The sequence below is a fragment of the Mustela nigripes genome, chromosome 2, assembly GCF_022355385.1.
Source record: "Mustela nigripes isolate SB6536 chromosome 2, MUSNIG.SB6536, whole genome shotgun sequence".
Lineage (NCBI taxonomy): Eukaryota > Metazoa > Chordata > Mammalia > Carnivora > Mustelidae > Mustela > Mustela nigripes.
The window spans coordinates 14,494,482-14,512,557 of NC_081558.1; the positions used below are offsets into that span (position 1 = coordinate 14,494,482).

The following is an 18,076-nucleotide window of genomic DNA, read 5'->3' on the forward strand; positions in this document are numbered from 1 at the left end:
TGGTAGAGCGGTTGCAATTAGCGTTACCACCTGGTTGAGCTTGCAGTAATCCATCAGCATGCCCCCAGCTCCATCCGTCCTCTGCACAAGCCTCACAGAAGCGTTGAATGGAAATAGAGTGAGAATCCCCACCCCTGCATCTTTTAAGTCTTTGGTTGTAGCACTGATCTCTGGAATTCCAAGAGTGTCTCTTCAGTTTACCATTTTCTTAGGTGGAAGAATTTCTAGTGGCTTTCCCTTTGCTATACCCCCTCCCCCCATAATAACCCTTACTCCACAGGTCGGGGAACCAATAGAAAGATTCTGCCAAGTGTACTTATTCCAACCGTATTCCAGAACTGGGGAAATAACCACAGGATGGGTTTGGGGACCCCTGGACCCACCTCCAGAAGGCCTGACTCTGACTGGCGGATAATAGTGATGTTTTGGGTCTCCTGGAATTAGTGTCAGTTTAGAACCAGTGTCCAGGGATCCCTGGGTGGCTCAGTTGGTTAAGCATCTGCCTTCGGCTCAGGTCATGATCCCAGAGTCCTGGGATCAAGTCCCATATGGAACTCCTTGCTCAGCGGGGAGCCTGCTTCTCCCCCTCCCTGCTCTGCCTGCCACTCCCCCTGCTTGTGCTCTCCCTCTCTGACAAATAAATAAAATCTTAAAATAAGTAAGTAAGTAAGTAAATAAATAGAGCCAGCATCCAGTAATCCCTGAGAAGTCTGATTATTCCCTTTTCCCTAATGCACAGTAACCCTGGTAAAGGGCTGGCCATAGGTCCCATGGGGGAGGCTGAGAAAAAGATTGATAGTATAAATTTTCAGTAGTATACTGGGGTCTTTCCTCAAGGTGACCCTGCCTCCCTTTTATTCAAGGGACTTAGGTTTGTGAACTGACTCAAGTCCGTCTAGAAGTTGATTGAGGGGCTATGACTCTCTGTTTTTATGATTCAAGTTAGACTTTTGTTCACTGGATCTAGAGTTCCTCTGCTTATACAGAACAAATAAGAATTTAGTAAGTTTCCCATCTATTTCACCTGTGAGAGTACCATGATCAACTAGACCAAACCACACACTATTCTGTGGGTCAGACTTTTCTGATTGCTCCTTTGACTCTGCTATCCGTTATGGTAACCACACCTACCTTGTCTTTGGTAATTGAGGGCCACCACCGGGTCCCTACCACCCCAAAGTCCAATTACTCTCTTTACATTTAGGTTCCCCAAGTCAGGGGCCACAGTTGCCACTCTAAGTTCTGGCCTACAGAGACGAGTGATAAGAGAGCTCATCTCAAGGATGCTGGGGCTCTCCCCAACCCCTGCTCCCACAAATTCACCTCTCACAGTCATAGACAAAATTGTGTCCTCTGGAACCTCTAAAGGTGGTCTTAAACAGCAATCCACTCTAACATTCCGATCTCTGGTAAGTTTTTGACTTCTTTTCTCTATTGTAAACTATAATTAACGTTAAATTGTTTATTTCTCCTTTAGATTTTATCCCATTTATTTATTTATCCCATACATTGAAACATTTATTGTTATATAATGTTCTTTGTCTTAACAATTTTTTTTTAAAGATTTTATTTATTCGACAGAGAGAGATCACAAGTAGGCAGAGAGGCAGGCAGAGAGAGAGGAGGAAGCAGGCTCCCCGCCAAGCAGAGAGCCCGATGCGGGGCTCGATCCCAGGACCCTGGAATCATGACCTGAGCTGAAAGCAGAGGCTTTAACCCACTGAGCCACCCAGGTGCCCCTGTCTTAACAATTTTTGTCTTGCATTTATTTTTTCTGATATTAGTATAGCCAATTCAGCTCTATTTTAGTTTTTGTTTGCATGGACTATCTCTTTCTATCCCTCTACTTTCAAGCTATTTGTGTTTTTTTTTATATTCAGATTTTATTTATTTATTTGACAGACAGAGATCACAAGTAGGTAGAGAGACAGGCAGAGAGAGAGGGGGAAGCAGGCTCCCTGCTGAGCAGAGAGCCTGATGCAGGACTTGATCCCAGGACCCCGGGATCATGACCTGAACTGAAGGCAGCCACCCAGGTGCCCCAAGCTATTTGTGTTTTTGAGTCTAAAGTGACTCTCTTGTAGACAGCATCTAGTTGGACCATTTTTTTTTTTTTTAAAGATTTTATTTATTTATTTGAGAGAGAGACAGTGAGAGAGAGCATGAGCGAGGAGAAGGTCAGAGGGAGAAGCAGACTCCCCATGGAGCTGGGAGCCCGATGCGGGACTCGATCCCGGGACTCCGGGATCATGACCTGAGCCGAAGGCAGTCGTCCAACCAACTGAGCCACCCAGGCGTCCCTAGTTGGACCATTTTTTTTAAAAGACCTTATTGGGACGCCTGGGTGGCTCAGTTGGTTAAGCAGCTGCCTTCGGCTTGGGTCATGATCCCAGCATCCTGGGATCGAGTCCCGCATCGGGCTTGTTGCTCAGCAGGGAGCCTGCTTCTCCCTCTGCCTCTGCCTGCCATTCTGTCTGCCTGTGCTCTCTCTCTCTGATAAATAAATAATAAAATCTTAAAAAAAAAAGACTTTATTTATTTGAGAGAGAGAGCATGAGCAGGGGGAGGGGCAAAGGGAGAGGGAGAAGCAGGGACCCTGAGATCATGACCTAAGCCAAAGGCAAACACTTAACTGACTGAACTACCTAGGCACCCCTAGTTGGATCATTTTTTTAAAGATTTTATTTATTTATTTGAGAGAGAGAGAGAGATCAGAAGTAGGCAGAGAGAGAAGGGGAAGCAGGCTCCCTGCAGAGCAGAGAGCCCAACATGGGGCTCGATCCGGGGCTGGATCCCAGGACCCTGAGACCATGACCTGAGCCGAAGGCAGAGGCTAAACCCACTGAGCCACCCAGGCACCCCTGGATCATTTTTTTAAAAGCCGTCTGACAATCACTGCCTTTGATGTGAAGAGTTTAATCCATTTACATTTAAGAAATTACTGATAAGAGCTTATTGCTGTCCTGTTGCTATTTGTTTTTTTATATGTCTATGTCTTCCCCGCCAACAATTTCTCCATTATCAACTTTTTAAATGTTAAATAATGTTTCAGTGTATTATCCAAAATTTCATTTTGCAAATGTGACTGTATGTAGAAATTAAGGAGGAAATTCCTAGAAGTGGAATTGCTAGGTCAAAGGACGGGAGGAGGAGGCATTTAAACTGATAGGTGTTAGTAGGTGGGGTTTAAATGCTTCTATCAATCTAATTGAATATTTTCCAAAGAGGGCTTTGTGTTTTATTGAAACCATCCATTGGTTTGTTGGAATTTCTTCTTAAACTGTGACTTCCTGGGGACCTAATTATTCAATTACTATATTACCACATTTTAATGCATGGTAAGAGGCCAGAAGAAGATGTAAAGAAAGAAAAAGGAACCGCTTATCATGTAGTGACAGGAATATTGGAAAATGAGGAACCAAATAGGGTCAGGAAATTTTAGTGTAGCTGTGCAAACCCAGGAGCCCTGTGAACTGACTTCAAGCATTTAGAGGGCCCCAGAATCTTGCTACAAAAAGGGAAGCGGAGGTGGGGAGGTTCTCTGAGTCGCTATATAAAAAAGGAAGTTGAGTCCTCGAGTTAAGTTCATAAATCAGTAGCTGAACTTGGACAAACTTTTACTGAACACTTACTGTGCAGTGGCATTATTCTCTCCTTGGGGAAGACTGTGTGTGATGTGAACAAAGCCAACCTCTGTCCATGTGGAATTTTCCTTTATAAATACTTAAGGTAGTGAATAAATTCATGTATTCTACATCCCATTTTTAAAAATATTATTTTTTTAAGATTCTATTTTTAAGCAATCTCTACGCCCAACATGGGGCTTGAACTCACAGTCTGGAGATGGAGTGACAAGCGACATTCACTGAGCCAGTCAGGTGCCCCTCTTCATCCCACTTTTTTTTTTTTTTTTTTTTTAAGATTTTACCCATTTGAGAGAGTGAGTGAGTGGGAAAGAACACCAGGAGCCAGGAATGGCAGATGGAGAGGGAGAAGCAGACTCCCCACTGAATAGAGAGCCGGAGACTGGGCTGGATCCCAGGTCCCAGGGATCAGGACCTGGGGTGGAAATCATACGGCCTAACCGACTGAGCCACCCAGATGCCCCCTTCATCCCATCTTAATGGACAGTATTTCCTTAAAGGAAATTCTAGGCCAGAGAGGACAAGTCACGTGTACAAAGTCACACAGCTGGCAAGTGTCCAGGTCTGAATTTCACCGCACAAGTGCTCCCAATCACTTTGTTATATACTGCCTCTGAATAGTAAGATTAAAAGTTATGTAGTTATAATTAATAATTACAATATGTCATGTTATTATAGCTAATATAATTATTATATTAATAGTTAACATTATTATTATGATTATTGTTGGAAGCAGCAGCAATCACCATTACCCTGAGCCAGGCTCCGTACTAAGGACTATCCCCATTCCTTTTATTCAAGCAATAAATACTGAGCACTGGTTCTGTGCCAGGCAACCCCATTTTACAGATGGGGAAATTGAGGCAGGGAGCTTCTCTCAGAGATGGAGGTACATTGTCCCTGCCAAGCCTCCTCAACTGGGTGTTCCGACACCACCTTTGTAAATCAACCAGATAGTGCTCAATTACGCCGAGGCACAGTCGCCGCCCCTACGGAAGCAACCACCGCAGCCACGCCGCCGGGCGCCACTGAGCAGCGGTTGGGGCGGGACCACGTCCTCGTGCGGCCGGCGAGACGGCGGTTAAAAGCCCCGCCCCCCGCGCGTGCGTGCTAGGTGTTCCGCCGGCCTACTCGGCTGCGGGCGTACGGGCGCGGTTGGAGGCGTCCGCGAGGAGCGCGCGCGCCTGCGCCGGCGTCGGGCTCGCACACGCGCACCTTCGCCGGCGTCGGGCTCGCGCACGCGCACGACGGTGGCGGCGGCGGCGGCGGCGGCGGCGGTTCCTGCCGGGGGCTGCGAGCGGCGGGCGGCTCCGAGGGGAGAAGCGGCTCTGAGGGGCTCGGCGGCAGCGGCGCCTTGGCACGCGTGGCTTTTGTCCCGGCTCGCGCCGCGGCAGGCGTTTCAGTCCGGTTTAGGAGCGTGGGCGCGGCGGCGGCAGCAGCTCGAAGCCTGCGGCCTAGGCCTCAGCGCGGCGGCGGGCTCGAGTGCGGCGGGGAGCCGGTCTGAGGGCCCTACTCGGCGGCACCATGAGCGTGGAGGCGTACGGGCCCAGTTCTCAGACGCTCACCTTCCTGGACACCGAGGAAGCCGAGCTGCTTGGCGCCGACACACAGGGCTCAGAGTTCGAGTTCACCGACTTCACTCTCCCTAGCCAGACGCAGACGCCCCCGGGTGGCCCCGGCGGCCCCGGAGGAGGTGGCGCGGGCGGCCCGGTTGGCGCGGGCGCGGGAGCTGCGGCCGGACAGCTGGACGCGCAGGTGAGCTGCACATGGCGGCGCCGGAAGCCCGGGCCGGGCCTCGGCGCCCGGGAACTTTCCCCGGGTCCCACACTCTGGCTGGGTCCGGAGTAACCTATCCCTGGTCTTCCACTCAGGCCCGGGCTGACCTTCCCCGGGTTCCCCCATTCCAGCCGGGTCCGGAGTAACCTGCCTAGGTTCTCGGTCTTCAGCCGGGCCCAGGTAGATCTGTTTAGAGTCCGGCTCTGGTTCGGTCCGGGTGATTTGCTCAAGACTATCTCAGGCCGCGTCTTAGGTCACCAGCCCGAAGTCCCTTCCGGGCGTGTCCGAGGTGACCTGCCCTCGGTCTGTCCCTGGCCAGGTCGGAGGTGATCTCTCTCCGGGTTTCCCTCCTGCTGGGTTCGTGCCTTGCTCATGCCGGCTCCCGGGGTGGTGATCTGCCCCGTTCCCCTTGTGGCGGATTCGTCCTCCCTGCCCCCCCCCCCCCCCCTGGTTCCCCCCCCCCCCTAATCATGCCTGTTGAGCCACGGGTTCAAATTTACCCGGGCTCGGGGACGCTGGAGAGGGGAGGGTCGAAGCTCCCAGAGCAGAAACGGAATTTTTTCCTCCAGTGGAGAAGCTCATACGCGATAACTACTGAGATTATTCGAGAGACAGGTTGCGTTTTGTTTTTCCTCCTTGCATTGCCTGTTGCTGAAACCGACCTGTTATGTAACTCTACAGCCCTGCCTTGGAAAAGTTAGGCTTGAGTTTTTTCCTCCAGTGGGGCAGTGATAGTGGGTTTTACATAAATGGTACTGCCACGTTGGACAGTTTGTTTTCAGTGATGTGAATGTTTAGGGAAAGCTACTTAAGTATTTTAAGTTTGGGTATGTGTTATGGGAAGTATCACGCTCAGTCTTCTTGAACCTAGGCCCCTGCCCTGAAGATGCAGAGGGAACTGACTGGTGTCTTCGGCTGGGATCCCTTGTCACAGGAGTCCCTTGGCAGGAGGACCCACTGTCACGGCTGGGGGAGCCACCCCATCTCAGCCACAGTGAGCTCAGACTCTGGGAGGGCTTGCATTCTAGTTGATTGAGTCACTCCCGTGGGTAGACCACCCACTTAGATTTTCTTTTAGCCCCTAATAGAAGCAGAAAACATTTGACTCATTCTAACCCCAGATTCCTTAAAAATAGATGCCTGATGGGCGGAGCATCAGGGAGACAGGTGTGCAAGTATGTATGTTTTTTCAGTTTGGTTTACATATGGTGGAGGAAGGTAGAGTCGGGAGAGTTTGCCTGGAGAAATCAATGAGCTGTTGGAGGCTCATAACAACACCTGTAGTTTCTTACTCTGTAGACCTCTCTTGTTTCCACAGCTGTGAAAAGGGGGTATAGGAGTTTCATTTTTGTTGTTTTTAAACATACACGAAATCTGGACTCATGTTTAGGTGGACCAGATAGCGCTGTCTATAACTTGTCTAGAAGGCTGAAGAGAAAGAGCTCTCAGTTGAGCAGTGTGCCATGATTCATAGCAGCTCAGGAATGGGAAAGGTAATTGTTCTATTGGAAATTCTTTTTAAACTGTAACTAATGTAATACAGCAGCTCTGACTTCAAGTTTTGTTCCTTGCATTCTGTGTGCATTAATTGCAGGGTGTGTCCTTCTCTTTAAGTTGAAATGATCTGTTTTTCTGCACCTGGACACTGAGCTGTGTAAAGTAAGACCTTAAAACTCTCCACTGTAGGTAGATGTTGAGTTGAGCTCACTTGAGTTCTGATGACATTAGAAGGCTTTATCCTTCCTTACCTTTAGTTAACTCTGATGACCCACTCACCTATAGCCTACCTCTTGTCTTTGGGAAATGGGAGTAATTACATTTGTAATCACAAGAGAAGGCCCTGAATTTGGGGACAGAAAAGTCTGAATAGAATTGGAAAATGGAAAAAAGTTGAGTATCTCCTGTGCCAGTTGGTGGCATTGGCTGCCTACAACATCTGGGATTTTCCTTATTTGTCCTCAGGAGTTGGCTGTGTAGCTAATGGTATGGTGGGGCTTTCAGAAAGACTCAAAAAACCCATTCTGAATGCCTTTTGATTTTATCTTACTGGGTGAGTGGCTGTGACTTATCAAATGCTGTGCATCCCCTTTTGTTTCACAGCTTTCTTGAGATAGAATTCATAGACCATGGGAGTAATTGCCCATTTAGAGTGTACAGTTCAGTACCTTTTAGTACTTCACAGGTGTGCAGCCATCTCCATAATCAATTTTTGGACATTTTCATCACCCTGAAAAGAAACCCACACTTCTTAGCCTGTTCGTCCTGCCTTCTCCAATGCGAAGCAAGCACTAATCTTAATGTCTCGGGTTTACCTACTGTGGACATTTGCTATAAATGATAATGTGTGGTCTTCTGTGTCTGGCTTCTTTTCACTGAACATGTTTCAAGGTTCATCTGTGGTGTAACACGAATCTACTCCCATTTCTTGCTGGGACTGAATAGTATTTCATAGTACAGACAGACTACATTCTGTTGATCCGCTTACCTGATGGTGAACATTTGGGTTGTTTCTGCCTTTAGTTGTTATAGGTAATGCTGCCGTGGACATTCATGTGCAAGTTTCAGTGCGGCGGTAGGTGAGTTTGCTGGGTTGTGTGGTACCTCTGTGTGTTACCCTTCCAGGAGCTGCCAGACTATTTCCCAGCATGCAGCCACATTTTTTTTTTTTTTTAAAGATTTTATTTATTTATTTGACAGAGAGAGATCACAAGTAGACAGAGAGGCAGGCAGAGAGAGAGAGAGGAGGAAGCAGGCTCCCTGCTGAGCAGAGAGCCCGATGCGGGACTCGATCCCAGGACCCTGAGATCATGACCTGAGCTGAAGGCAGCGGCTTAACCCACTGAGCCACCCAGGCGCCCTGCAGCCACATTTGATACCAGTTTTGCTTAGTTGGTTTTACCTGAAAGTTTGTTTAGAGGCGGAATGTGTGTCCCTGCCAGAGTAGGAGAATGGCAGGCCTGGGTGACTCCTGCTGAGCTCTTAGCTCTTAGTCCATTCAAATAACACTTGTTTTCTTTTCTTTTCTTTCTTTTTTTTTTTTTATTAATATATGTATTATTTGTTTCAGGGAACATTTGTATTCTTGTTTAGGAAGTAAAACTGGTATTTCTTAAAGCCCTTGAGATCCTGGGATGACATAATCCTGCCAAGTGTCTTAAGATACAGGGACCATTTTCTTTTGCTTATCTAAGTCTCTCCTGGGCCATTTCCCTACCCCTCAAAGGGCAGGAAAGGTAATTTCAGAAGTGCTTTGCGTAACAGCTGGTATTACAAACCTTTTGCCGTGTCTAGTTGTTATATCTCCTTTTGATGGTCACTACTGTCATGTTTTTTTCAAATATGGAAATTACAGTAAAAATCTGAGTTGGGAACACTACCTGACTTTAAAAGAAAGAAAGAAAAAGAAAGAACGAACAAACTATTGATACACACAGTAATGTGGCTGCATCTCAGAATAATTACACGGAGTAAAAGTATTGTGACCAAAAAAGTGTATACTCTGTGATTCTGTTCATAAAAAGCTCTAGAAAGTGCTAGCTAACTAGTAGTAATAGAAAGCAGATCAGTGGTGGGGGGGTGGGAGGAAGGGATGACAAAGGGCATAAGGAGACTTGGTGGTAGATGTGTTCATTATCTCGATTGTGGGTGTTTACATACATTGATGTATGTCAGTTTATAAAATGTACACTTTAAGCCTGCGCTGTTTATTGTATGTCAGTTATACCCCAGTGAAACTTGAAGACCACCCAGAGATACCACTACCCACTCATAAGAGTGGCTCAAATTTTTTAAAAGGCTGGATGGAAAACCACTTGGAACTTTCATACCTTGCTGGTAGAATGGTTCATACCCACCTCTGTGGTCCAACAGAGAAGCAAAGGCAGTTGTCCACACGTGGAGCTGCTCTGAGTGTTTATAGCTGCTTGGTTCGTGAGAGCCCCAGATGGGAGACAGCCTCAGCGGCCATCCGCAGGTAAACAGATCAGCAGAGGCTCCTCATTATTTGTAGTCTTTTCTAAGTAGACTCCGTGCCCAGCTTGGGGCTTGAACTCATGACCCTGAGGTGAAGCATTGCTCGCTCTACGAACTGAGCCAGTCCCTATCGGTTGTAGTCTTGAGTACATACACTTGGGCTTCTTTTTCCTATTTAAGCAGTGAGATACTTGGCTAAAGAGTTGCTACTTGGTCTTCAGAACCATAGTTGTGACTGCCTTCAGAATTCATCGTGGAAGGTACTGTGCTAACATATTCATGACCGGCTAGGTAAACAGATCATCTTCTGCTTACTGGCATGTAGCTTATGAAGAGGAGGAATGAGTTTGATACAGTCCAGGGGTTCCTGAAAGTGGTGAGTTAAAAATTTGAGTGACTTTTTCCATCAGGTTTCATGAACACTCAGTTCAGCTGTGATATAAGCACACCTTGAGAAAATTGGAGATAAAAGGCTGATAACCTTGCAGGAGCTCTGGCAAGTGTTCGTCCGGCACTTTCCCCTTATTGGATTTCCTGGGTTTGTTTCCAGATGGTTAGAACTCTATGGGCGATTAGGGGAGAGGAAGGGCTTCTGTGTCAGTCACATAAGCAAAATGACTTCTTTCTTTATTTACCCCAATTTCTTAACCCAGATTCAGTATGATGGAAGGCAAAATTAACACTAGTACAATATCAATATATTTTTTAAAGATTTTATTTGTTTATGACAGAGAGGTCACAAGTAGGTGGCGGGGGTGGGGAGCAGGCTCCCTGCTGAGCAGAGAGCCTGATATGGGACTCAGTCCCAGGACCCTGGGATTATGGCATGAATTGAAGGCAGAGGCTTAACCCACTGAGCCACCTAGGCATCCCTACAATATCAGTATTAACCAAAAACGTTCTCTTTCTGGCTCCCACAACAACAACAACAAAAAGGAGACATCTTTCTAATAGCTTTATTGAGGCATGATCACATACTGTAGAGTCTCTTGTTTGTATGTGTGCAGCTCAGTGTTTCCTAGTAAATTTGGGGAGTTTGATCATCCCACAGTTGTTCATTGTCTTTGATTCTCCTTCACTTCTCTTTTTCTTTCCTTCTCCTTCATTTTTGCTCCTGTTAATCTTTGTAGTGTATTCTCAGTGGCTCTAAGGTAGGGAAATGGAGTGATCCTGTGCTCTGCCATTCCCAGCCACATGTTGGGGAGATTCACCGCCCTGTGTGCTGGGCCCTCCACTTGAGCCTGGCCACACTACTTTCAGGGTGAACCTGGGTGCCCTCATATACCTGTTCATGTTTACTCTTGTCCCCACTGTACAGGCTGTCAGGTCAGCCTCTTTGGCATGGTCCTTGGCTCTTGCCACTCTCAGCAGTTCTTACCTCCTTGCCTTGCTGAGCTCTGTGAGGGCTGGAGGTCAAAGTGAATCCTTTGCCATCTGTAGTTATTTTGTTAGAGATGACAGGTGCTGGCCAGACTGCAGTTGACCTTAGGGATCATGAGGACCCAGAAAAGAGAGTGGTTTGCACTGCACAGGGAAAGCTTTTATAAGTAGTGGTCCTTGAGTTGTTCAGGAAGGCATGCCTCCTAGGAAGAGGGGTGAGCATGGGGCCCTACACTTGGCTTGGTGTAGAGGGAGAGTGGGTGCAGACACAGGCAGGGATGCCATGCCAAGGGGTTTGGGCTGAATCGTGGGGCCTCATGGAGCTGTGGAAGTGCTGGGACCTCACTTCTGGAGAAAGGGCCCTTAGATGGTGGGTTGTCACAGAGTGTGGGTAAGGCCAGAGGGGAGTGCAGGCAGAGTGGCATGGTGCTCAGATGTTTGCCCATGTGCGCTAGTGTGTGTGCATGAGCTACCACTCTGCCAGGTGGCCAGAGTGGCCACTCCTCCTGGGACGGGTTCACTATACTGGATACCCTGTTGGCCCTGAGTCCTCAGAAGGAATTATAGCTAGAGCAGACATGAGTTTCTGTGTGTGGTTTTCATCAGGCCCCCCTAAGGGTGAGGCAGGGCTCTCCTCTGATGGGAGGTGTGGAGCTGTGCTTCTGGTTAGCGGAGGCTTTGGAGGCACTGCCCTGAGAGGAAGGGCAAGAGACCCCACCAAGGGCAGCACGTACAGAGGCTGGAGGGGGCAGATTCTGGGCTGTGGCTCTCAGCTGGGGGGGCAGTTGGGGTGGTCACCGTGGCAGGGTGGTCTTTTGGTGGTGGGCAGTAGTCCTGACTACAGAGAAGGGTCCTGACACCCAGCTCTGCTCAGTGGGACCCAGAACAGAATGTAGCCTAGAAGGTGCAGAAGGGCAGTGAGTCTGGCTGAGTCTTTGGTGTTCCTTTCCAGGTCTCAGAGTCCCCCTCTTGGAGGGGGGTGCTTTGAACTCTTCTTGCCAGAGGAGCTGTTGTTGAGAACAGAACCCTGCTACCTCTGATAAATACCGAGGTCCTAAGTCCTGGGACCCCATGGCTGGGAAAGGGTCATTGTGCCATTGATATGTGTCATTCTGGTAGCAGCTTGTGAGCTGGACTACCGAGGCAAGCCAGGCTTCTAAGGATCCCTGCAGACTGTTGCCAGGATGGCTTCTAGACATAGGAGGCTTGTTGAGCGCTGTGCGCAGCCCTTTGTCACAACTGAGGACGGCACCTTCCCCTCTGCTTAGCTCTTTGCAGAGCTCAGCTGCCGGGATGACAGTGAATCTGTGGAGGTGGCTTTCCGTATCCTAGACTGGAAGGTGTTTCGTCAGAGCTGTGCTTGTTTTCCGTTACTCTTTTTTTGAGTGTGTGGCTCCATGGAGTTAACCTGGATTCTAGGAGGCCACCTTGCCCAGCCGTATTGTGTAAAAATGTTGATTATGAATTCTCCGTAAGTAAAACAAACCCTGATACCCATTTCCTCAGTTCAGCGGTTGTTAAGATTTGCCTCTCCCCATTTCTCTTCTAAAGCAAATCCATCTCGCCATTTCACCCTTCCTTCTGAGGTTGAGCCGTATGAGTTAGTGATATCCAGTCACTGTGACCTATTGTATTTAGCATGCAATTCTAGAAACGAAAGGCATCTTTCAGAGCACCTGTGTGGTTCAGTCGGTTAAGTGTCTGCCTTCAGCTCAGGTCATGATCCCAGGGTCCTGGGATTGAGCACCCTGTTGGGCTCTCTGCTCAGCAGGGAGCCTGCTTCTGCCTCTCCCACTCCCCCTCCCTCTCTCACTGTGTCTATGTTAAATAAATAAATAAAATCTTAAAAATTAAAAAAAAAAAAAAAAGCATCTTTCTCTCACAGCACTGCTGTTGTCAGAGGAACAGCACGACAGTAGTTTTTCTGGGATCATCTAATACATGGGGTTTCCCTGACTCCACAGTCACGTTCTCACTAGTCAGAAAATGGCTTGGCTTGGTCTGGTTCTTTGTGAGGTCCAGTATTAATGTGATTGTCTTGTCTCCTGGTCCCGCTCTCCAGGGCAGCCCCTTCCTCTTCCTTTAACACCCCTGAGGTGGGGTTCAGTCTGGGTCATTGTCCTGTGAAGTATCCTGGTTTTTGGACTGAACCCCCATCAAACCCTGGCTGCTCCCTGCAGGTGTGGAGTGGGCTCCTTTGAGAGTGGTGATCCCCAGGGCTGGGCAGGCAGGGGCAGCCCAGGATGAGCTAGAGATACTTTGGACATGTCAAGGATACTTGGAGCATTGAAATGAGCTATAGGGCTGAACTCAGCATGCTGACCAGAGAAAGGGTCCACTATAAAGGGAGAGGCCAGTGAAGATCCTTTTCCCTTTCCTTTCCTCTTTGTTTCTTTTCTTTTTTTTTTTTTTTTAAAGATTTTATTTATTTATTTGACAGAGATCACAAGTAGGCAGAGAGGCAGGCAGAGAGAGAGGAAGGGAAGCAGGTTCCCTGCTGAGCAGAGCCTGATGCGGCTCCATCCCACATGACCTGGCCGAAAGCAGTGGCTTTAACCCACTGAGCCACCCAGGTGCCCACCTTCTTTCTTTCTTAAGATTTTATTTATTTGTCAGCGACTGAGCACAAGCTGGGGGGTGGCAAAGGGGGAGAGAGAAGCAGGCTCCCCCTGCCCAAGCAGGAAACTCCCCCCCACCCATGCTGGGTGATGACCTGAGCCGAAGGCAAACGCTTAACTGACTGAGCCACCCAGGTGTCCCTGAAGATCCTTTTCATCTAGAACCTGGGGACCACTCTCTCAAGTGGGACCATGTGACGTCATCTTTGTGGGTCAGAAATGGTTGACTCTCAGCCATTACGTGTGGTTAAAACTAATGAATTGAAGGCTAAAGAGACATAACAGGTCTTGAATGTAAAAAACTATAAAGGACATTAGGACTTGTGGACATCGGGGAATTGTGACTATGCTTATTAGATAGCAGTATTCTGTCGGTTTCATCAGTATTATTCCTGAGTGGGAGGCTTGTGATTGTGTGGAGAAAGTGCTTGTCTTGGGGCCTGTGACTCTGAAATGCATTGGGAAGATAAACGTGTGTGTGTAAAGCAAGTATGGCAAAATATGAGTGACTGGTGGATCCAGGTGATAGGTGTGTGAGGTGTTCATTCTCTGTAGTTTTGAAACTTTCTCAGAAGCTAGGGGGAGGCCAAAACTTCTGTTATTAGCCTTTTCCTGAGGGGAGGCTCAGGGGTTCTGCCACTGCCCCCCTACCTTGGGCCACGCTGAGGGAAAGGTGATTTCCCATTCTTTATTTAAACCTTGGGATAAAAGAATACTTGATTAATTATTTTATATTCCAGCCTTTAGGCTTTTGGATGTGAAGATACAGCCTACACTATGAGGGCCTCCTGGGGTGTGGGTGCTGGGGTGATAGCAGGGACACTTGCTATGGGGCCCCACATGGGTCAGGGGAGGCCTCCCTAGGAGATGCCTTGTGCACTGAGATCCAAAGAACTGAGAGCCAGCCATGCAGAAGTCAAGGGACAGTGAGTGCAAAGACCCTGTGGCACTGGCAGACTCTGGGACTGAGGGACTATGAAAGATCCATTTATTTCTGAGTGGTACAGTACTTTTGGTGTAAAAATCTGTAGCCTAAAAGTTCTTACCAGCACATTTAGGAGTAATTTTTGAATTTACATGCTTTTCCTCTGTGGGTCTGATGTGACTTCTCTTCCTATTACTCTGCTGTGCACAGTCTGAGTTCTGTAGTCAGTTGTATGAAACAGTCCCTGGCAGAGAGTGTCTGCAGGCCTTGATCAGCTCATTACTTCAAATAGTACGCAGAGCAGAGGTGAAGAGGGACTCCTTTTCCCAGTGATGTGGTGCCTGGAGGCAGGCTTTGCCTTTGGTGGGATGGGGACGGTCCTGTCCTTCAGTTTAGCAGGCACTGGGGTCCTGGCTAGAAGTGCAAGGTTGATAACCTCAGAGGACAAGGTCCCTTCTGTCCTCCCATCATGTCACCTGGCATGGGTTGTGGACCTTCTCTGTGCTGGGCACTCTCTAGTGCTTTGTTTTAACTAATTTAATTATAGTTTCTAAGGTCAAATGTATTTTAGAAGTTAATGTTTATCTTAAAACTTTCCAAAGAGTAGAGGGAGAAACTAACAAGCCAGCTGTAGAAGTCAGTTTGTATTGTGGCCAGATCATAGCTGGGGAGGAGTGGGGCTGAGTGGGAGCTGGAAGTGGGTGTGTGGGGGGGGGGGGGCGCATGTACACGTTTCCCAACCAGGAGGCTACAGGGCTACTGGGCCTTGGGAAATCTGGACTCTTCTCTCCAGCCTCTCCAGCTTTAGAGAGGTGTGGAAAGTCTACCTGACCTTATATCCGTATCATGTTGTCTCCCAAGAGTTCTGAGAGCAGACCCAAATTTCCTGCCCCTTATTAATCGGAAGGGGTGTGGTGTTGTACAGGGAGCCCCCTCACGTGGCTGGTCAGGATGTGTTCTCTGCTGGTTCATGCTTCCCCCTGAGGAGGGGAGGTGAACTAGGAGCTGAGGCCCAAATGGGGCAGGAGTGGATTGAAAAAGGGCCCCTGGGTGGTGTGCACTTTTCTATATTACTCTAGGTACTAATTCTGTTATTTCAGGGAGGTAAGTATTCAGATATCACCAAGGGCATTTATTTATATGTAAAAGCTTATGCAGCCTGGTAAAAAATTTTATGAGTTGTTTTAGACAAGGAATCTGTTAACATTTTCTTAAAGGACTAAATAGTAAATATTCTAGACTTTGTGGGACAAGAGGCAAAATTGAGGATATTATTAGTTATTTAATCCAACCATTTAAAAATGTAAGTACCATTTTGAGCTTGAGGGGGGGGGGGTCCTGCATGCTAATTCCTTACTGGACTACCTTAGCCCTCTGTTGATCCTAGGTTTTACGGAGTTTTTCTGCTGAGATTAGATTGGAAAAGTAGCACATTTCTCTTTGGAAAGGTGAAAGCTGATCAAAGTTAAGTCATAGAAGGTGTCAATACCCATTTATCCAAGCTCAGGTTACCAGAGCTATGGAAAGAATAGTTTCAGATCAAGTAAAAAGAAGTTCAAGTTTCATAATATTCTTAAAAACTCTGTTACCTCAAATACTTGATAAACCAGTTTATTGGGTTTAAGGGGTCACAAATGTCGGTTTCTAATTGCTGCCTTCTGTATTGTGATATGTGTACTTCCTTCACTGCTGTTAAGGTGAAATCCAGCTGCCATAACTTGGCTACAGAGTTTCGGAAAACCAACCAGTGAGTGTGCCTGGGCACAGTCACACCAGGAGTGACCCCTGCGGGTGGCCTCACACTAGCGTTTCCACTGCATGTGTCAGGAGAAGTGTTGTGAAACAGAGAGGTGACTTTTTTTGAAGTGATGGCCAACTATCAGAATTTCAGAGCACAACTCAAAAAATCAAACAGTCGATTAAAAATGGGCAAAGGACTTCTTTTTTCCAAAGGAGATACACAGGTGGCCAACAAACAGATGAAGAGATGCTCAGTTTCATTCTTTATCAGAGAAATGCAGATCAAAACCGCTGAGAGACATCACCTCGCATTCACTAGGATGGCTATTTAAGAACAAACAAAAATGATAATGGGTATTGAAGAGGCTGTGGAGAAATTTGTAATCCTTGTGCACCGTGGGTGGGAATGGAGAATAATGTAGCTTCTGTGGAAAATACTATGGCAGTTTCTTTTAAAAAGTTACACAGAGAATTACCATAAGATCTGGCAAGCCCACTTCTGGGCATATCCCCAAAATTGAAAGTGGGGACTTGGTCTTTGTATACCATGTTCAGAGCAGCCAAAAGGTGGAAGAAACCCAAGAGCCCACTGAAGAATAAATGGATAAACAAAATGTGTGTCTATTTAGTGAAATGTTACTCAGCCTTAAAAAAGGAAAAAAAAATTTTTTTATTTAATTTATTCTTTTTTTGAGAGAGAGCACATATGTGCAGCAGTGGGGGGAGAAGATGGAAAGGTAGAGAGAGAGAATCTCAAGCAGGCTGCACACCCAGCTCGGAGCCTGACATGGGGCTTGATCTCACACCACTAAGATCATGACCTGAGCTGAAATCAAGAGTCAGATGCTTAACTGACAGAGCCACCCAGGTGCCCCAGCCTTAAAAAAGGAAATTCTGACACCTGCTACATAAAACATGGATGAGTGTTGAGGACATTGTGCTATTTGAAACAAGCCAGTCACAAAAGACAAACTATGAGACATTTATATGGTGTTTCTAGGGTAGTCACATTCACAGAGACAGAAGTTAGAATGGTGAGCTCTGGGGGCTAGGGGAGGGGAATGAGGAGCTGGTGTTTAATGGGGACAGATGAAAATTGGGCAGATGGAAAAGTGCTGGAGAAGGATGGTGATGATGGTTGCAGAATAATATGAATGTACTTAATGCCACTGAGCTGTGCACTTAAAAGTGGTTACAGTTGGGATGCCTGGGTGGCTCAGTAGGTTAAGCGGCTGCCTTTTGGCTCAGGTCGTGATCCCAGGGTCCTGGGATCGAGTCCTGCATCAGGTTCCTTGCTCAGCGGGGAGCCTGCTTCTCCCTCTGCCTCTCCCTGCCACTCTGTCTGCCTGTGCTCACTCTGAGAAATAAATAAATAAAATCTTAAAAAAAAAAAAGTGGTTACAGTGGTTTGTACACAGTTTTAAAAAGAGATCAGGGATTCCCAAAGAAGTGCTTGTAATTATGTTACAGCACCATCTTTGCATTAAAATTCAAAAGTTGATTTTGATTTTTCTTTTTTCAAACAAAGTCTAGTTTTCTTCCATTTAACCTAGTTGTTGCCTACATGAAAAAAGCATGTTAAAGTAGTGGCAGAAGCTGTGAAATGGGGTTCGGGTCTGGGCTGAGACCATAATAGACAAAGATGTTGACCCCCTACTTAACCCAAATTCACCACTGCAATTTCCAGAATGCCCCCTAGGGCATTCTCCATTCCCACCTGTCCCCCTCCATCCCTAAATGAACTGCTGTCTTTTTTGTTGTTGTTGTTGTTAAGATTTTATTTTCTTATTTATTAGAGTGCAAGTTTGTGAGTGGCAGGGGGCAAAGGGGGAGGGAGAGGAGGAGGGAAGGAATCCCAAGAAGACTTAGCAGCATGGAGCCCAGAAGCACAGGCTTGATCCCATGACTTTGAGATCATGATCTGAATCCAAGAATCCAAGGCTCAAGAATCCAAGGCTCAACTGACTGAGCCCCTTAGGTGTCCCCGACTGCTGTCTTTAGAATCTTAGAGGTGACTTGGC

At 47.3% G+C, this 18,076-nt stretch overlaps 1 protein-coding gene across 2 annotated transcripts in view; it reads left to right on the top strand.

Annotated features, from left to right (window-relative positions):
- The first annotated feature begins 4,892 nt into the window (after positions 1-4,892).
- The window catches only part of UPF1 (UPF1 RNA helicase and ATPase), a 37,698-nt gene continuing 24,514 nt past the window's right edge, over positions 4,893-18,076 (top strand). For both annotated transcript variants that reach the window (XM_059389471.1, XM_059389473.1), the window contains exon 1: positions 4,893-5,399. In XM_059389471.1, the coding sequence (XP_059245454.1) occupies positions 5,169-5,399 (231 nt within the window). In that variant the 5' untranslated portion in view covers positions 4,893-5,168. The remainder of the gene's footprint in view (positions 5,400-18,076) is intronic.